At 53.9% G+C, this 16,898-nt stretch overlaps 2 protein-coding genes and 3 non-coding genes across 5 annotated transcripts in view; 1 reads left to right on the top strand and 4 right to left on the bottom strand.

Annotated features, from left to right (window-relative positions):
- Positions 1 to 9,815: 9,815 nt before the first annotated feature.
- RPL23 (ribosomal protein L23) lies at positions 9,816 to 11,804 on the bottom strand. Its single transcript, XM_075443726.1, has 5 exons — positions 11,720 to 11,804; positions 11,345 to 11,428; positions 10,940 to 11,068; positions 10,175 to 10,288; positions 9,816 to 9,946 (listed from the first exon to the last, which is right to left on the bottom strand). The coding sequence occupies exons 1-5, from the start codon at positions 11,730 to 11,732 to the stop codon at positions 9,864 to 9,866; spliced, it is 423 nt and encodes a 140-aa protein (XP_075299841.1). The 5' UTR covers positions 11,733 to 11,804; the 3' UTR covers positions 9,816 to 9,863.
- On the bottom strand, positions 10,638 to 10,770 carry LOC142364419 (small nucleolar RNA SNORA21). The gene has a single exon (XR_012766275.1). It is a non-coding gene; the product is annotated as a small nucleolar RNA SNORA21 (small nucleolar RNA).
- A 240-nt stretch (positions 11,805 to 12,044) lies between the features above and the next one.
- TRNAC-GCA (transfer RNA cysteine (anticodon GCA)) lies at positions 12,045 to 12,116 on the bottom strand. Its single transcript has one exon. It is a non-coding gene; the product is annotated as a tRNA-Cys (tRNA).
- Positions 12,117 to 14,135: 2,019 nt separating this feature from the next.
- TRNAC-GCA (transfer RNA cysteine (anticodon GCA)) lies at positions 14,136 to 14,207 on the bottom strand. The gene has a single exon. It is a non-coding gene; the product is annotated as a tRNA-Cys (tRNA).
- Positions 14,208 to 14,437: 230 nt separating this feature from the next.
- Positions 14,438 to 16,898, top strand: part of LASP1 (LIM and SH3 protein 1) — a 36,367-nt gene continuing 33,906 nt past the window's right edge. The window contains exon 1 of the mRNA XM_075443648.1: positions 14,438 to 14,600. Coding sequence (XP_075299763.1) covers positions 14,532 to 14,600 — 69 coding nt within the window. The 5' untranslated portion in view covers positions 14,438 to 14,531. The remainder of the gene's footprint in view (positions 14,601 to 16,898) is intronic.

The following is a 16,898-nucleotide window of genomic DNA, read 5'->3' on the forward strand; positions in this document are numbered from 1 at the left end:
GGCAAGAAGACCTACGGGGCCACGACGGCCCAGAGCAAGGAGACGCTATGGCAGCCCCAGAAAAAAAGATAACGCAAGAGGCCCTCACAAGAAGTTACGGTCAACACAGAGATGATGGATGCACGAGAAGCCCGGCTTCTAGACCTAAGAATGTAAGGATGCAAGGAAGAAGTCCCACCGTCCGTGAAAATGGACCGGTACAGAGAAGAGCGGCTGACACAGCCAGGAATGACGTCGCAAATAAGAACCGACCGGAAACTTGCGAAATGTGACACCAATCCACACTTTATGCTCACAAGGAAATGAAAGAATTGCCAAATTGACAGTATGCCACTGACCACAGGCACTTGAGACTCTAGGGACGGCACCTGATGTGCCTAAGGTGCTCGTTGAGCACAGAGACCAACGAAGAACTGGAGACCCAGGTAAGTTTTAAGACACGTAAGATGGACCACACAAACAACACAACACCACAGACACAGGCTGGAGCTGCCCTGCCCGCCGGGGCTTAAGAGAATCCCCTTCCCTTTACTGACCCAAAGGGGCCTGTTCCGGGACGACGCGCTCCCCTATGCTGACTTCAAAAGCCCTCCCCATGATGCCCAACCATGCTCCCCTCCCTCCAGACCCTCCCTGGGCCCCGATCCCTCTACTTCGCTTTCAGAGGAACATGGCTCTAAACCCATCTATGTCAGAAAATGCATCGATATCTGGGATGCTCCTGCAGTCACCAGGTTCCGCTTCCTCGTCTGCAAAAAAAGAAAACCCACAAGCAGTTCTGACAGAAAGCATCACGCTGGCCAACGCAACACCTTCCACAACATCCCTGTCCTCAGAAGCACCGGGATTCTCTGCTCACCTGCTGGGTCCAGAATGGGACGCTGCGGTCCTCATCGCTCTTGATAACCCAAGATACCAAGAGACACAAAATTACCGTTGTGCTGCTGAGAAATCATCTGCCCCATGCTCCTCCTCGCTAACGCCCTGGCTCACCTCAAACACCAGTCCAATGCCATAGTCCCCTGCAAAAGCTTGTAGCTTCGCCGACAACAAGACACCTGAACATTAACTGCTACTGCAGGCCACTAGTCACGGCTCACCTTGCCCAAGTCACCTCCGCTGCCCATAAACCCGCTTTGCGCCTTCAAAATATAAAAAAAAAACACCACCCACAAATCGAAACCTTAAAGCTAGTCCTATAACCACCGGTCACATCTTCCCTCCGACATCACATGCGATCCCACCTTCTTATGACACTCCGCTCGCCTCTCCTCCATCACCCTTTGGCGCACGGCTCATTCCTCTGCATCTGCAAAAGACATATTGTAGAAGTCACTCCAATGCTGACCAATAGCTTAGGAATTCCAGAGGTCTTATTTCCGTTCAGAAATACCACCTAGATTCCAACTACAGCCTGCCGTTAGAAAAAAACAAAATCAAATGCAAAAGAACATGAAGCTTTTCACATACTAGCCTTCACACCTTTGAGGTTCAAAGGCCTGACGTTCAGCCCTCCGTCTTCAGATGCAGAGGCCCGGAGGGTTTACGCTTCATCTCTTGTCTTTGTCATAGCTCCCCGTCAGCCGCAGAGAGACTCAAACCAAACGAACCTCGTTGACGTCCCATTGCGACTGCAAAACTAAACTAAGAGAAGCCGATAAACCCTCCTCCCTTCCTCAACCGTCCCCTTGTCTCAAAGCTTTAGAAACCCCTTCTTTTCTCCTGAACTGGCAAGGAAGGAACCGCACGCCCCCTCCCAACAGCCGCTTCCCTGTATTCGCACCCCTGAATCCCCCACATCAGCTGCTCCTCGGGAGCTGTTCTTCCGAACCATGCCCTGTGTTCTGTGGGCATCTCCCACGTTACGCCTTCCCACAGCCTCAGAGATCGGCTACAGGACCACAAAGTAAGCAAAGCCCTAATGCTTATAATCTATGAGAGGCCTGCCACGAGCCACCAAGTTTCCAGGGGTGACACAGTCCACTGAGCAATTGGTAAAGCTGACGAGCTATCCCATGCTCTGGAAGACACTACATGTCACAACCCTGCCGCTCGCTTGAGAAACGCTCGATCTCTGCACAAATGTACAGAAGATGCTCACCTTAACCCCTGCCAGACAATGATGTCATCAATCTGATTAAGAGATGCGGTGCCAGCAAGTTACACGCTAGACAGCATCGCTAGTGAAAAAACCACAATGTTCCATCTTCAATCAAGTCAGGAGTTCCAGGAAAGTGCAATGCACCTAGAATAAAGAGAACGACACATACTATTAAACAATCTCACCACCCACAAACTCTGAATAAAAAATTACTGACCCGAAGAAAAAGGCTATGGTTAAATATACTCTGTACTAGATCTGCTGCCAAAACTTGACTCATCCTTAGAGTCCTACCTCAAACAGAGGTCTCTGCTTCTCTAAATATCAAAATGCATCTTCCTGAGTAGCTTAGCTCAAAAGCTATAACTGACTGAAGGAAGAATAGAGCTCTAAGACCAAAGAAAGCCATGAGTGGAATGAGCTCCCCTCCTGGCAGCTGCGGCTCATATACTCCCTGCCTCGCCCACCACCCTTCCCACGCTCCCCTGGGAAAGGGGAGGGGTGAACCACCAAAAGGTATAAAGCCAGCGGGAAGAGCAGCAGCAAGTTCTCTTATCTGCCTTAAATTTACATTAAGCAAAGCACTGACTGGAGATGGTGATCCTTACTGGAAACAACAATGCCTGGTCTTCTACTATAACTACATCTATTACAGCAGTGATGTGACCAAGTAAGTAATTAGACTTAATTTTTCCGCAGTGTGGATAAAAGAAGAGGTCCTACTAAGCTATGTAAGAAAGTAGTTTGCTAAATGCAGTAACAATATTATTACCAAAACTTAGACTTTGTTGGCTTCCTATAAAAAAAACCCAAAAATGCTACAGGTTTACTCTTTGTTTCTAGCAAGACCAGGCATATGACCTAACTTCTGCCAGAACTATTTTCTGGATAGGATTGAATAACAAAGCAGAATTTGATTCCATAATAATCTTTTCTCAAAAGTATCTCGGGTCACAAAGGGAATTATTTGCCGTCAATGGCTGATAATTCAGAGCTGCTTCGAAGGTCTCTCTGGCTGACTCCCTTAAGACAGCTAGGTGAGTTCCAAAGAACAGAAAATGGAAAAAAAAAAAAGGTGGAAATACAAGAAACATCAGAAACTGTACGAAAGTGGCCTGATTAACACCTAAGTAGATAGAAGAAAAAAAAGTTGCAAAACTCAACAAAAAAAACTCCACAGGAGACATGTCGATAAAAACAGATGAAGGCTATTGCTTTCTCTGAAAAACCAAAGAGGAGATAGGAGCTGACGACAGACATCTTTATGGCGTCAGCTACCAAATAGAAGCATATGATAAGACAGAAAAGAAAAATACCACTCTGGGGCACAAAGATGGCTTTGAAAAACAATCTGGTAGAATGGGAGGCATCGTCACAGGGATCAGAGCAGTCCCAAGGGGGCCAGAGAGATTGACAAAGTCTCCAGGATGCGGCAAGCGGACACGATGCAAAACTCCGCAGGGTGTTCCAGCAATGTACAGATGTCCTCGGGGGACGAGCGCCCAAATAGAGACATCCTAGATGGCAGCGAATAAGGTAAGAGAGCTCTGGGGTGCAGAGACAGCCTGAGGAAGGATTCTGTCTAAATTGGGGAGACACAATGAGGGCGGCAGAGCTCAAAGGGTGCCGAGGGGCACGAGGACCGTCTCGGGAAGCGTCGTGATGGGAGCGAGAGGAATGCGGACATGCATCCAAACGGGGGATCACCAACACAATGAGGAACTCAGGAAGGGATCTGAATGGAGGACAGATGTCCTGAGGGACTGAGGACCAAACAGAGGCATCTGACATGGCGGAAGACAATGTAAACGTGTTCTGGGGTGAAATGAAAGCCTGAGGAAGATTTGCTTTCCAGTAAGAAAGGTACAAAGCCCGCTGCAGACCTAAAGAATGGCTATGCAATGCAAGGATGCTCACAGGAAGCATCATGATGGAAATAGAGGGGTGCAGGCATGGCCAGAGACAAGAATGGCGCCTTGAGGGCACAAAGGTACTCGGGAGGGGATCTGAACAGACTACGGATGTTCCGAGGGAGGCGCTGACCCACTGGAGATGAGCGAGATGGAGGAGAGGACAAAAAGACCGCTCTGAAGAAGAGGGAACGTTCCAGCAAACCGAGAGGGGTACGAATGACACTTCAGAGATAAAAGTATGCCAACGAGACCCTCTAAAGCCTCGGGATGAACGGAGAGAAAAGGGAAGAGGGGGTGGAATAGATACAAAGAAAACTTAAAAAGCAACAGAGTATGTGACAAATGAGAAAAAATAGGGATAGACGGCTTGATAACAGGAAATGTAGAAATCAAATTTAAATAGCAAACGAGTACAAGTCCGTCCCGCCTGGGGAGCAGGACAGAGGACTAGAAAGAGAAAAATAAGACAAGGGAGAAGACCGAGGAGCAGAGAGAGAAAGAAAGGTCAAAAGAAAAGGTCGGAGAGGTAGAGAAATCAAGAAAAATAGGTACAAGGAGCGATAGAGAATAGGAGATGGAGCAAGAAAATGCAGGGCTGACGAGCAGGACAGAGGGAGAGCGAGATGGGGCAGTGGGAGGAAAGGATGAAGAAAGGAGAGACAAAGATGGTGACAGGGCACAGGACACACAGACAAGAGAGAGAAAAAGTACAGGGAACAGAACAAAGGGACCGAGAAATAAAGAAAGGGTCAGATCTGTACAAAGAGACCAGAGGGGTCTCTTTAGGGGGGAGGAGGAGAGCAGCAAGGGGCTACAGAGCAGACAGAGGAAGAGAAGAAAGTGTCAGGAAGCAGGACAGAGGAAGAGAGAAAGGAAAAAAGGGAGAGCCAGCTTGACAGGGACATACACCAAGAAACGACTGGACAGGTAACGAGACTTAGAAAAGATAGGAAAACCGGGACAGGAAGCAAGACAGAGGGATGGCGAGAGGAAACAAGGGGCAGGGAGCAGGGCAGAGGTGACGAAAGCAGCATTGGGGCAGAAGGATAAAAAGAGAAAGAAGAAAGGCAAGAAGAAGGATGGGGAATGATAAAGAGGGGAAAGAGAAGGACAAGCCTTGCCATTGTGACGCCCATCTACAAGAAGGGCTGGAAGGAGGATCCAGGGAGCTACAGGCCTGTCAGCCTGACCCTGGTGCCAAGGAAGATTATGCAGCGGTTCATCTTGAGTGCACTCACCGGTCACGTGCAGGATAATCTGGGGATCAGGCCCAGCCAGCATTGGTACATGAAATGCAGGTCCTGCTTGACCAACCTGATCTTCTATGACCAGGTGACCCACCTAGTGGATGAGGGAAAGGCTGTGGATGTTGTCCACCTGGACTTCAGTAAAGCATTTGATGCTGTTTCCCACAGCATCCTCCCAGATCTCGGCACTGCTAGGAGACTCTGCCACTTCAGACGCTTCTCTCTCCTTCTCTCCTACCTTCCTCTTCCATAACTCTGGTCGCTTGGCTGTCCTCCGCCTAAGAGAAAACGTGTTTCTTGCAGCTCTTAGGAGACAAGGCTCCCCAGACATGCAGCCTCAATCGCGGGCTGCACAGCCGTACCGTGCTGCTGGTGACACATACGGACCCTGCAGGGCACGCTGGCGGCCTGGCCTGCTGCAGGCTACGAAGAAGGATCCTTCCTCACCCAGACAGGCAGGCTCTCTCCTGCCTGCAGTGTGAGGCAGCTGCCACCCAGATGGCCTTCGGTTTCTTATTCTTCACTCTTCTATGGCCTCTCCAGCTTCAGCCGCGCCAGCTCCTGTCCACAGCCGCTCAGCACTCCACCTCTCCCTTTTCGCCCCCACGCCGCCAGGAGAGTGAGGCCTAGCAGACACAGCCCACACAAGCCTAGAGCGGGCGCAGCCAACGGCATCTCCAGGGCAGGAACGGACAAATGCGTCCTCAGCGCGGCCCCTGCCACACAGAAAGAAGCAACGGCAACCGCGTTAAGAGAGACTGAGGCACACTCGAAGGCCAGCGTGCCGCCCGCACCACGGGCCTTGGGGGAGGCCGGGGGCTCCAGGACAGGCTTCAGGGGACATGCTGGAGCTGGGGGCGGCTGCGCGGGGCGAGCGGGGCCGGGGGAGCGCTGCCGAGTTGGGGGGGGTGCCCGCCTCCTTCCCCCCTTCCCTTCCGTCACCTCCCGCCTCTGGCCCCGGGGCTGCCCGCACCCGGCTCGCCTCCAGCGCACCGGCAGCCTGCCGCAGCGGGCGGCTCTAAGTTTTCCGTCCCACCACCCTCGGGCAGCCACCACGCACCCCCGCACCCGCCGGAGGGGAGCCCGCGCCTCACCGCTGGCCTCTCTGCTCCCCCGCCGCCCCAGCACCCGACACCAGACCGCCGCCATGCTGCTCCGCCGCATCGCGCATGCGCCACGCGCCGACGGCGCGCCGGAGGGGCCAGACTCTGAGCCGAACGCCGGGGTGCAGTACCGCATTGCGGCCAGGGGACGGCGCCAGCGGGCACGGCGCGGCGCCCACGCCCGGCTCCGGGCAGCTCGCGGCTCCAACACAGCGCCGCACCCCCGCCCCTCCTTGCCTCCGACACGGACCCCGCCCTCCTGGGGGCTTTTCCCCGGGACCCGCCGCTCCATCCACCCCCCCAACCCCGCGCTCACCTTCTCCCTCGCTGCAGCCCGGCCACGGCTCTGCTCCTCCCTCGGCTCGCACCGGCCCCTCCACGGCCACCCGGGGCACGGCAGCACCGGCCCCTCCACCAGCAGTCACCCCGGCAGAGGGAGGGGCTGTCGCCTTCAGCCCCACTGCCCGCACCTGGGGCTCCTTCAGCCCTGGCCCACGGCTGGAGCCCAGCAGGAACAGGGGGCCATCGCCCCAGCCCCACAGCCCGTCCCCTCCTCCCCTGGGCTCTGGCGCAGCCCCTCGTCCCGTGCAATCGAAGCACAAACGCAGCCAGGAGGGCAAAGGGGACTGCAGGTGTTTAATCAGTCACGCACCCAGCCGGTCCCGGGAGCCGGTTTGCTCCGGGGCTCGGGGCCCCCGACACTCCCCCTGCCCCTGCGACACTTCGGCAGTCCTTCCCGCAGCTGCGCCCGTTGCTCCAGCGGGGAACAGTCGGTCAGTCGGCTCCCGGAGCGACGCGCTGCTGGGCAGGGGCTGCCAAAAATGAGGAGCAGGGTGCAGGACGCTACAAGACGGAGAAAAATGACAGATGGCTGGACAGCGGCGGTGTAACGAGAAAGCACAAATCAGGGAAAGGACAGCGAGAGAAGGACAGGGACAGGCAGTCCCACAGAGATGGAGAAAGAAGCAGTATGGAGAGAGGAAGAGTGGCAGCAGAAAGAAGGAGAGGGAGCAGGACAGAGACTGGAAAAGAAGGACGGGGGAGCAGGATAGAGATGCAGAAGAAAACCTGCAACAGGCAGCATGACAGAGAGGGAGGAAAAAAGAATGGGGCAGGGACCCAGACCGAGAGAGATGGGGAAAGACAAAAAAAAAAAAAAAAGCTACAAAGAACAGGGCAGAAAGGGAGGAATGAGACAAACATGGACAGGGAGCCAGGACAGTGAATGACAGAGAGAAGGGCCGAGGGTGGGGGGAACAACACGACACAAACCACATAGCTACACGCTACAGGGCAGAGAGGGAAGAATTAAGAAATGGGGACCAGGAGCTGGAAACAAAAGAGCTGGAGAGCAAAATGAACAGCAATGCATACAGAAAGAAGGGGGGGAATCTAAAATAGGGTCATCAGAGAGCCAGAGATGGTAAGAAGGACAAAGGACAAAATTTTTCTCAATCATTCGCCAGTCTTTTAATATCATACCAACTCTGCCTTTCATGCTAACTACAGATGATCAGTCTTCTGATAAAGGCAGGTACTCTCCTAACTCGTTTTCTGTCTGAATGTAAACCACCAATGCATTTTCTAAAATACTTGCTACCCCCCCAAGCAAAGGGCGTAGCAGATACAGCTTAGTCCTACGGCAGTTTCTTCCTAAGTTACTATTTTTTAAACTAATTTAATTCGGATTGATGGCTCAAGTAATGATAACTTCCAAATTTACTCCTGATTCAGGAGAAAAGCTTTGTCTTCTGGTACGCGTTTACACGTTCTGTAGGTTTCTGAGTGAGGCTGAAAGAGCTGCAATTCAAATGCAGTCTTTGTATCTGGTATTTTTAAAAATATAAAGAAATATTGTGGTTTAACATTTTAAAGTACCTGTATCAATCCAAATTGTTTTTTCGTCACTGTTCATGTGGACTGTTTTCTGTGTTATTTTCATTATGAACTGTGTTGGGCTCATGCACTTTATATATAATCACTGTACACATGCCTTTCCAAATACGAGGTGTTTCCCGTTGAATACTGCATGCTGTGATTTTTTTGACATTGCACATGCTTCTTGAGAATAATATTTTAAGTATCAGTATTCCATCAACTTCAGTGAAAGTACTGATCCTATTCTGTAATTAGCTGGTCATGACTGGTATACCCTGTTGAAGCGTGACTGTGGAACTAGACCCTACCGTCAACAACAGAAAATAGTGCTGATCTTAGTTATGGATAGGCATATATTGCTGCAAGTATCTTCTGTTAATGTAGACATAATGTTTTATGAGTATACTTTGGGATTGCTTGATTGCATATCTGCCTGGAACTATTCATGAGAAGACAAAGCTCTTTCTGTGGATTGGCACATTTTGTCAAAGGTTTAAGCTGCATATATTTTTGCCTCTCGTTGGGCTTGTCCCAGAGCCACACACCTCCTTCTTAAAATGAGTTCTATGGATATTGCAGGGCACAGGTGCCTGAATTTTAACAAGCCAGGTAGCCCTCTTTCAGGAAGTATGAGAACTCGGTATTTGTCTTACGATAGCAGTTTAATGTTCTGCAGCTAAGTATCATGATTTTTTTGTGCCCACTTCTAAGGGCCTTGGGGGTAGTTGTAATTTGAGGAGGGAGGTTGGCTTTTTTGACATAGATTTGCATGTTATTTTACATGTATGCATATGAAAAAAGTCTTTACCTTTTTAATAAAGAACTAGTAAGCATATTTCAGTCATCTCTTGATTCCCTTTCAGGCAATATTCTTACACAGTCATACCCATTTATATAGTCATACATTGAAAAAGCTCCATGTTTGCGGAATCTTCTTTTTTACTGAAGTCTGAATATTATACTTTTATCAGCAGTACTGATCAAATGTAATGAATGCTGAAGAGCTTAAATTCTGGGAACCATAAATAGCGAGATGTAAAATTCTCTTATGCAACATCGACATCAGGGATTTTTTAAAATATAAACCACTAGCCAAGGCAAATAATTTTTTGTATTATTAATACTTGCGTTAGAAAAGCTTTCTCCTGTGCCCTTCCCCTTCCCTCCCCCCCCCCCCGCTTTTTAATTTACAGAAGACTGCGACTGCGAAGGATATTTCGACAGACAGTACATAGGCGAGAAAACAAAATCCCTTCCCTCTTCCCTAACACCCCCTGCAAAAAAAAGGAAACCAAACCAAAACAACAAAAAAAACCCACCCCACAAAAAACACACTTACACCTCCCTGTTTCTACCCGTGGATACATAAATTGGATCAATTCGGTCAGTATTGACCTAAGTCATTCCATCAGTACGGGAACCTGCCCGAGACACCACTGGATATTAAAACTCCAAATCACATTCTCCTGCTGAAGTGCACATCTGTTCTGTAAAAAGGCTTCCCAGAACGAGCTCCCTCACCTAACACCGTCCTGCTCGGCAGAGGAGGGCGCTTGGGCAAGAAAGACACTACTTCTTTGGTACAAGGACTTTTATTTTATCTCTCCAAAGACGAACGCACTCACGCGATGCTTCCTGCATTGGAGGCTATCCTGGGCCACAGATCCGCACACTCCTTAGCCACGGGGCCTGTGATGGCAGAGCCTGGAAGAGAGACAGAGATGACAGCGCATCAGAGGCCGGAGCAGGGGCAGAGATGGCGCAGGGCAGTGTTTCACACAACAACTGGTGCAGCCAACTGTGCTCTCCTGAGTCCAAGGAGAATCTGGCTCCTTCTGCCCCGGAGAGCGCAGCCCCCCTGCCCGGCAACGCCACCCTACCACCCCTCTCCACGTTCCCCTTCACCCAGTGCAACGGGGTTCTTGTCCGCACCTTTCATTTCACCTTTATTATTTACTATCACTCCCGCATTGTCTTCAAAGTAGAGGAACACACCATCTTTTCTCCTGTACGATTTCCGCTGCCGAATGACCACTGCCGGGTGGACTGCAAAGAGAAACGAGCGCCTTGGTATCGCAAACATCACATTACACGGTCCAGCAACAGCCGCCCCAGAGGAACTGTTCTGCTGCAGCACCGAACTCAACGCGCGGGTTTGGGGTTGGGTTTTTTTGGGTCTCGTATTTGCAGCGCTTTGCTAGGAGCAGCTACAGTTTGTAGCCAATAGCACGCTTCAAACTGATCACGTAAGACTTATGGCTGCACCTACACACAGCCAATTCAGTGTTTTTCCACTTCCCACCTTTATTTCTAAACGTACCATCAATTCACAGACAATACTCAATGAGAACTCCCTTCCCCTCCAGCACAGCAGCGAACCTTCTTTTCCGAGGTCGAATATGACACCGCTGATTGAAATGAGCAGCACAGGCTGCCACTTCACCCAAAAGCGGTGCCTTTGCTCTGCCCTTCCACGACAGCTCGCTGAGCCACTGCGCATAGACCCAACGAGTGCTTTTCAGAAGGGTGGAGACGATGCTCCAGAGATTCGTGCTCGCCTTCCGCATCAGTTTGAGGAAGGAATCGTCTTTCACTTCGACGAGCGGCCTCTGCCTCTCGATCCCCGAAGGAGGGACACTGCAGCGCAGGCGGGCTCTGCCCTGGCACAGCGGGACTCCCCACCCCTCCCGCACTCACCCTTCTTCCTCAGCTCCGGCTTGCCCTTCTTGACAGTCGCCATCACCATGTCACCCACGCCGGCCGCCGGCAGCCTGTTCAGGCGCCCCTTGATGCCCTTCACCGAGATGATGTACAGGTTCTTGGCCCCTGCCGAGAGAAGCATGGCATTACCTGGGCTGCTGCGGCAGCCGCCTCCCACATCAAATCACCGGCTGAAGCGAACAGTGCAGGCTGCTGCTTCACCCAGCAGCGAGGTTTTGCTATCTCCATCCCTGACATCTCATTGAGCCGCGAGCACAGACCCAGGGAGAGCTTTGCGGAAGGAAAAATCAGTTTTTAGGAACCCATCCAGCAGCCGGTTGGCCTCTGCCGCCCCAAGGGACCCCCCCGCCCAGGCAGGAACCCTGCGGCGGCCGCGCTCACCCGTGTTGTCGGCGCAGTTGATCACCGCTCCCACCGGAAGACCGAGGGAGATGCGGAACTTCGCCCCCGAGGAACCGCCGCGTCCTGCGGGGGGAGAAGAAAGTTAACGACCGCGGCGACGGAGCACAAACGGGGCCCAGGCAGCGGGGAGCCAGCCTGGCCCGGCCCGGCCTCCCGCGGCCCCTCCAGCCCGGCCTGCGCCTCCCGGGATGGGATCAGCGACACCGGCTGCGGCCGCCGCTCCAAGCCGGGACCGAGCACCGCTCCCCGCGTCCCGCTCCGCCAGACCCCACCCGAGCGGCGACCCCAGAGCCGCCCGCCCCGGGACGCGGTGGGACAACGGATGGAGCCGGATACCCACACTCCCCCCCTCACCTCGCTTCGACATCTTCGCGCCGGAAGAGACGCAGGCGCGCGGAGCACGCCGGGATAACAGGAAGCCCCGCCCACCCCGCTCCGGCGGACGTCACGTGGCGAGCGCCGCTTCACGTGGCAGCGGGGAAAATCACGTGGCGCTAGGCACGGGTCCCCGCCGCGCCCCCTAGAGGCGGCGGGGAGCGGCACCCCCTCCCGTAGCGGAGGGAGGGGACGGGCGCAGCCGCGGCCCGGCTGGAACCCCACCCCCCACCGCGAGCCACGGGGCGACTCGGCCCCGCCCGGGTGGGAAATAAAAAAAAATAAATAAAATAGAAAAAGAAAGAGGGGGCACCCGGATTTGAACCGGGGACCTCTTGATCTGCAGTCAAATGCTCTACCACTGAGCTATACCCCCGTCGGCTCACTGTTTAGCGTCGCGCCCCCTTCCGCCACGCCACCGCCCGCGAGGGCCTGGCCAGCGCGACTCCCCGCGGGCCCGAGGCTGCCCGCACCGCGCGGGCTGCGGGGGCTGCGGGGCGAGAAGCGGGATGGGCCGTGTTGTGTGCAGGCTGGGGTGAGACCTTCTCGCTCCCTACAACCGCCCGTAAAGAGGGAGTAGCGAGGCGGGGGGTGCACACTTCTCCCAAGTAACAAGAGACCGAACAAGAGGCGATGGCCTCCAGCTGCGTCAGGGAAGGTTTACATTGGAGGTTGGGAAAAATTTTCTTACTGCGAGAGCGGTCAGGCGTTGGACCAGGTTGCCCAGGGACGTGGGGGTATCCCCATCCCTGGAGGGGTTCAAAACCGCGTGTGGATGTGGCACTTTCGGATGTGGTTTAGCAGGCACGGTGGGGTTGGGGTGATGTTGGCCTTGGTGACCTTAGCGGTCTTTTCCAACCTTAACGATTCCATGATTCTACGATCAGAAGGAATCACCCCACTCTGGGGTTTGCCTCTGCAGGAACTTTTCAGCCCTGCGATTCTGCAAATTCCACTGCAATTTAACCACAAATGAAAGAGTTTTTTGCCTTGTGGCAATAAGTGATTTCTTATTTACCCAAGGGTTGCCTGAATCTGATTTCAGGAGGAAAGAAAGCACGAGCAGTGCTGCTTGGAATACTGCATCTGCTGAGCCCTCTGGGCGCTCTGCGTAGAGCAACGAAAGCATCTCGTCAGCTTGAGAGCAAATAACGGGAAATACATATTTAAGACAATAACTTCAGAAAGCAGAGAAGGATCCTGTTATTTCACGGCTATAAAATCGACTGCTAACGGTAAACACGTGGTTTGCAGCTAATGAGAGACAGGCACCAAAGCACTCTCAGGCCTAAGAATGTAAACATACTGCAACGCAGTGGCACCCCGCACATCGCGTCGAGCGGGGTCCCAGGATGTCACCGGCCATCCGTCAGCCCTGCAGAGTCAGCAGGAGGAAAGCGCAGGCCACGCCACAGCATCCACCCCGCTGAGGGGCCGGATGCCACAGGCACTAGGCACAATGCAGCTCAGGGAAAGAAAAAAGATGAAGAAAAGCTGCAGCTGGCACCGGGCCTCAGTGGAGTGATGCCCTCGGGAAGCAGCACTGGTGCTGCGCACCCAGAACGTCTGGGTGACGGAGAGCCTCCCTCCGCCGGCAGCATCTCCCGAGCCAAGAGAGGAAAAGCCACGCGCAGCATCCCAAAGAGCTGGATCAGCAGAAAAGCTCGGCTTATTTTAAGCCACGATGGGCCAGGAAAGGGTGGGAGGCTGGTTCGAGGGGCTGGGAAGCGTTGGATGAGGTGATCAGAAGGGGAAGGAGTGGGCACCTTTGTGAGAGGAGCAGATAAGCTGCTTTTAAAACGAAGGAAGCCAATTTTAAGCCGTATCCTGAAACGAATAAGGGGGAAGAGAGCCGAGCGCAGCCTCGCTGGGTGTGGGTGTGCGTTATTAAAGCCTGCCTGCAAACAGCGATTGCCGAGGCTCGTGCTTTTATATCAAGCTCTGGGAAGGGAGAACATTGGGGGGAATTAAGGTGTCATTATCTCCTGATAGAAATCGAATTAATGAGGCTTTTGTCAAGTAAGAACCCAAATCGACGCTGCCCACCTGACGTCACGGAAGGAAAACACGCAGGAAAACCCTGCTCGCAGCGGGGCTGTGGGTCACCCCACGGGGCCGGGGCCGGCCTGGCAGAGCCGCTTCTGCTCCCACTGATATATTTAAATAAAATTGACAAATTTAAACCCTCTTGGGAATCGGATTTGGTCAAAACCAGCGCTGGAGAGGAGAGTGCTCCCTCTCGCTCGTGGGGGTCAGCACCTTGCCTTTGTGCATCAATTCCCGCTTAAAAAACCCCGCCGTAATTCATCACAACGCTGTATTATTTGAAATCATAAGGTGAAATCACGCGGGGGGGGGTGGAAATAACAGGAAAAAAAGCTGAAAATCCGATCTCAGGGGGCACCCGGATTTGAACCGGGGACCTCTTGATCTGCAGTCAAATGCTCTACCACTGAGCTATACCCCCATGTACTTTTTGTATTGCTGCGTGATCACTTACTGCGACTCCACGCGTGCAAACGGATTGAGGGGAGGGGGAGAAGGAAAGCGCACACCCGCCCACGCCGCCCTTTGCGCTGCGGGGGGGGTGCGGTGGACCTGTGCGTGCATGCGCGCGTGGGTGAGCGCCCCGCCCACGCGCGCCCCCGAAGCCCCTCCCTTTCCCCCCCTCCCCCCCCCCTCCCCCCCCCCCCGCCTATTTAGGGTCGCGGCTTGGCGGGCGGAGACTCAGAGGCTAAGGCAGCGGCGGGAGGGAGCGGACACCCCCGTCTTCCAAGTTCCCCCTCCCGCAATGAACCCCAACTGTGCTCGCTGCGGCAAGATCGTTTACCCCACGGAGAAGGTGAACTGCTTGGATAAGGTGGGTGTCGCGCTTGTGGGGGGGTCCTTCGTGGGGTTGAGGGGAGGGGGGGTCCTCGTGGGGGGTGGTCGGGCTCTGTGCCCATGGGTGGGTTGGTTCTCTCTCCAGGGGCATATTTCCGCGCTGCCCACCCCATCTTAGGGTCCTGGGGGGGTTCAGCCGTGCTCCTTCCACCCATGGGGTGCTGGGGGGAGGGGGGGGGCACCCGGCTCTCCCATTGGCACTCCTGTCGGCTCCCACCCGCCCTCCTTCCCCCCATGGGGTGCTGGGGGGGGGTCACCGGGCTCTCCCGTCGGCTCCCACCTGTGCTCCTTCCACCCATGGGGTGCTGGGGAATGTGGATGGGGGGAGCCCTTTGCCCAAGTGATCGCTCCTAGAGATTTTTTTTTCTTTATATATAATTAAAAAGCAGCAGCAGCATGGCGGGAAGCTGCAGCCTGCAGAGACGGGTGGAAAGCAACAGTTAACGCTTCCCCCGGCACCGGGAGCCTCATCTGGTTTCCATTAGCTGAGCTTTTTTTTTTTTGAGATCTTCCATCCCAATTGATACTTCTCTGTTCCAGAATTTGGGCTTTGCCGTTTGCGCTGCCTGCCTTAACGTGGTGCGTGAGGGCTTCCAGTGTCGTTTCCTGAGTGTTTTCCCATCAAAAATAAAGCTTCCATGAAACCCGTTGTTGCCTGTGCTCTGTGATGGAGGCGATGATGGTGTCCCCATCCCTGCGTGGCTCTGGTGGGATTTGCCTCCCAACCAACCACTCTTGGGGAGTAGAGCCACCCTCCTCCCCCTCACCTGGGATGACCAATTTGGGGACTAAAAAAAGTAACTGGAAGAATGCGGGGATCTCGGCAGCGGCATTCCTGAGCTGCAGCAGACCCCGTTGCTCGCATTTTTAATGGATGATGTTGCTTCCTTAAGCTGGGAATGGCTTGAAGCTGAACTGTCAGTGCTGTGTCCGGGGGCTCCTCGGGCTACTGGGAGCAGGGAGGTGGCTCAGTCTTTTGGGGCATGTGCTGGCCTCCAGTAGCTGCCACGAACCAAATTATGGGTAACTGGGAGGGAAGTGGGGGATGACCCATTGCTTCCTCCTGTGCAGCTGGTGTCTGGGGCTCGGGCAGCGCGGGCATGACTGATGTGTGCCCTGAGACCATGTTCTCTAGCTGTTCGGGAGCGGGCAGGAGGCTGCAGTCGTTCCCTCAGACTTTTAGGGGTCTTACTAGCTTTATCTTGTCACAAATTATTGTGTGGTTGGCCCCTAATGGAGCAGCTCCCCCAGCTGGCTCCCCTCTGTTAGTTTTTCCTGGGCTTTCTGGCTGTTGAGGGGGTGGTGGAAGAGCCTCCCAATTCCCATGAAGGTGCAGGGTGAGCGTGGCGTTGTTTCTGTGGCTGTTCCTCTGTTTTCTCACTACCCTGAGCAAAGTCGAAAGGGCGGCTGGGGGGGTGTTTGCATAAGCGCTGAAGTTGAACCGCAGGCAGCAGTAATGGAAGGCTGCTGGGAGGAAAGGTCTGCATGTCGCTGCCTTTAAGCTCGGTGCCTGTGCTGATGTGTTGACAACCAGATGTTCTTGGTTCTCTCCTGGTAGTGAAATCGGGAAAGCCTCTCTTCCTTCTGAGATTGATGGCAAAAGGAGGAAAACTTACTGCTTTGTCAGGCTTCACAAGTGCAGCGTGGCGGTGAAGTGAGACTGTAGGGTCCGGCTTGGGCAGAGCTCAGTCTGCGAGTTCTGCCTGTGGACTTCTCACTTTGTCACCTGGCAAGAGGCAAACACCCTGCTGGGGCTTGGGGAAAGGGGTGTTGTTCCCTTCCCCCTCACCTCCCCACCGGCTCTCCCCCCCAGCACCTCTCCTGCCTCCGGATAAGGTGCTAGGCAATGGGGCTGGCTTCTGCTGGGGAAGTGGCATCTCCTGCGCTGCCTGTTGCAGGGCTCAGTGCTTGCAGCTGCTGAGCCCGTGCAAAGCTGATGTCAGATGGCTTTTTTTCTAGAATGAGTAGAAGTTAGAACTGGCTGTTACAGTGCATTAAACCCAATCAAGGCTTTGCCTTCAGCCCAAGGAGTCTCTCCTTGTGTTGTCCTCTAACCCTTCAGTCTCCGGTGATTCTTGCTCCAGGTGTGGAGTGGTGGCTTTGCTTGGTGCTGGGATGTTGCGCAGCTGTAGTGTGAGTTATAAACGGACACACCAGCCTGTCCTGTGGCTGCCAGCTCTGTCCCCGGACCTGGTTTGCTGTGGGTGGTGAAGTTGCGGGGAGGGCCCCATCTCTGCAGGAGCAGCCTGCCCGGGCTGCAGCCAGAGTGCGTCTT

The sequence above is a fragment of the Opisthocomus hoazin genome, chromosome 26, assembly GCF_030867145.1.
Source record: "Opisthocomus hoazin isolate bOpiHoa1 chromosome 26, bOpiHoa1.hap1, whole genome shotgun sequence".
Taxonomy (NCBI): domain Eukaryota; kingdom Metazoa; phylum Chordata; class Aves; order Opisthocomiformes; family Opisthocomidae; genus Opisthocomus; species Opisthocomus hoazin.

Coding starts and splice junctions, on each gene's coding strand:
- RPL23 (XM_075443726.1), bottom strand. Junction 10,289..10,939: donor GCCGGAGCTGAGGAAGAAGG/GTGAGTGCGGGA, acceptor TTCTCTTTGCAG/TCCACCCGGCAGTGGTCATT. Junction 9,947..10,174: donor TAATAAAGGTGAAATGAAAG/GTGCGGACAAGA, acceptor TCTCTCTTCCAG/GCTCTGCCATCACAGGCCCC.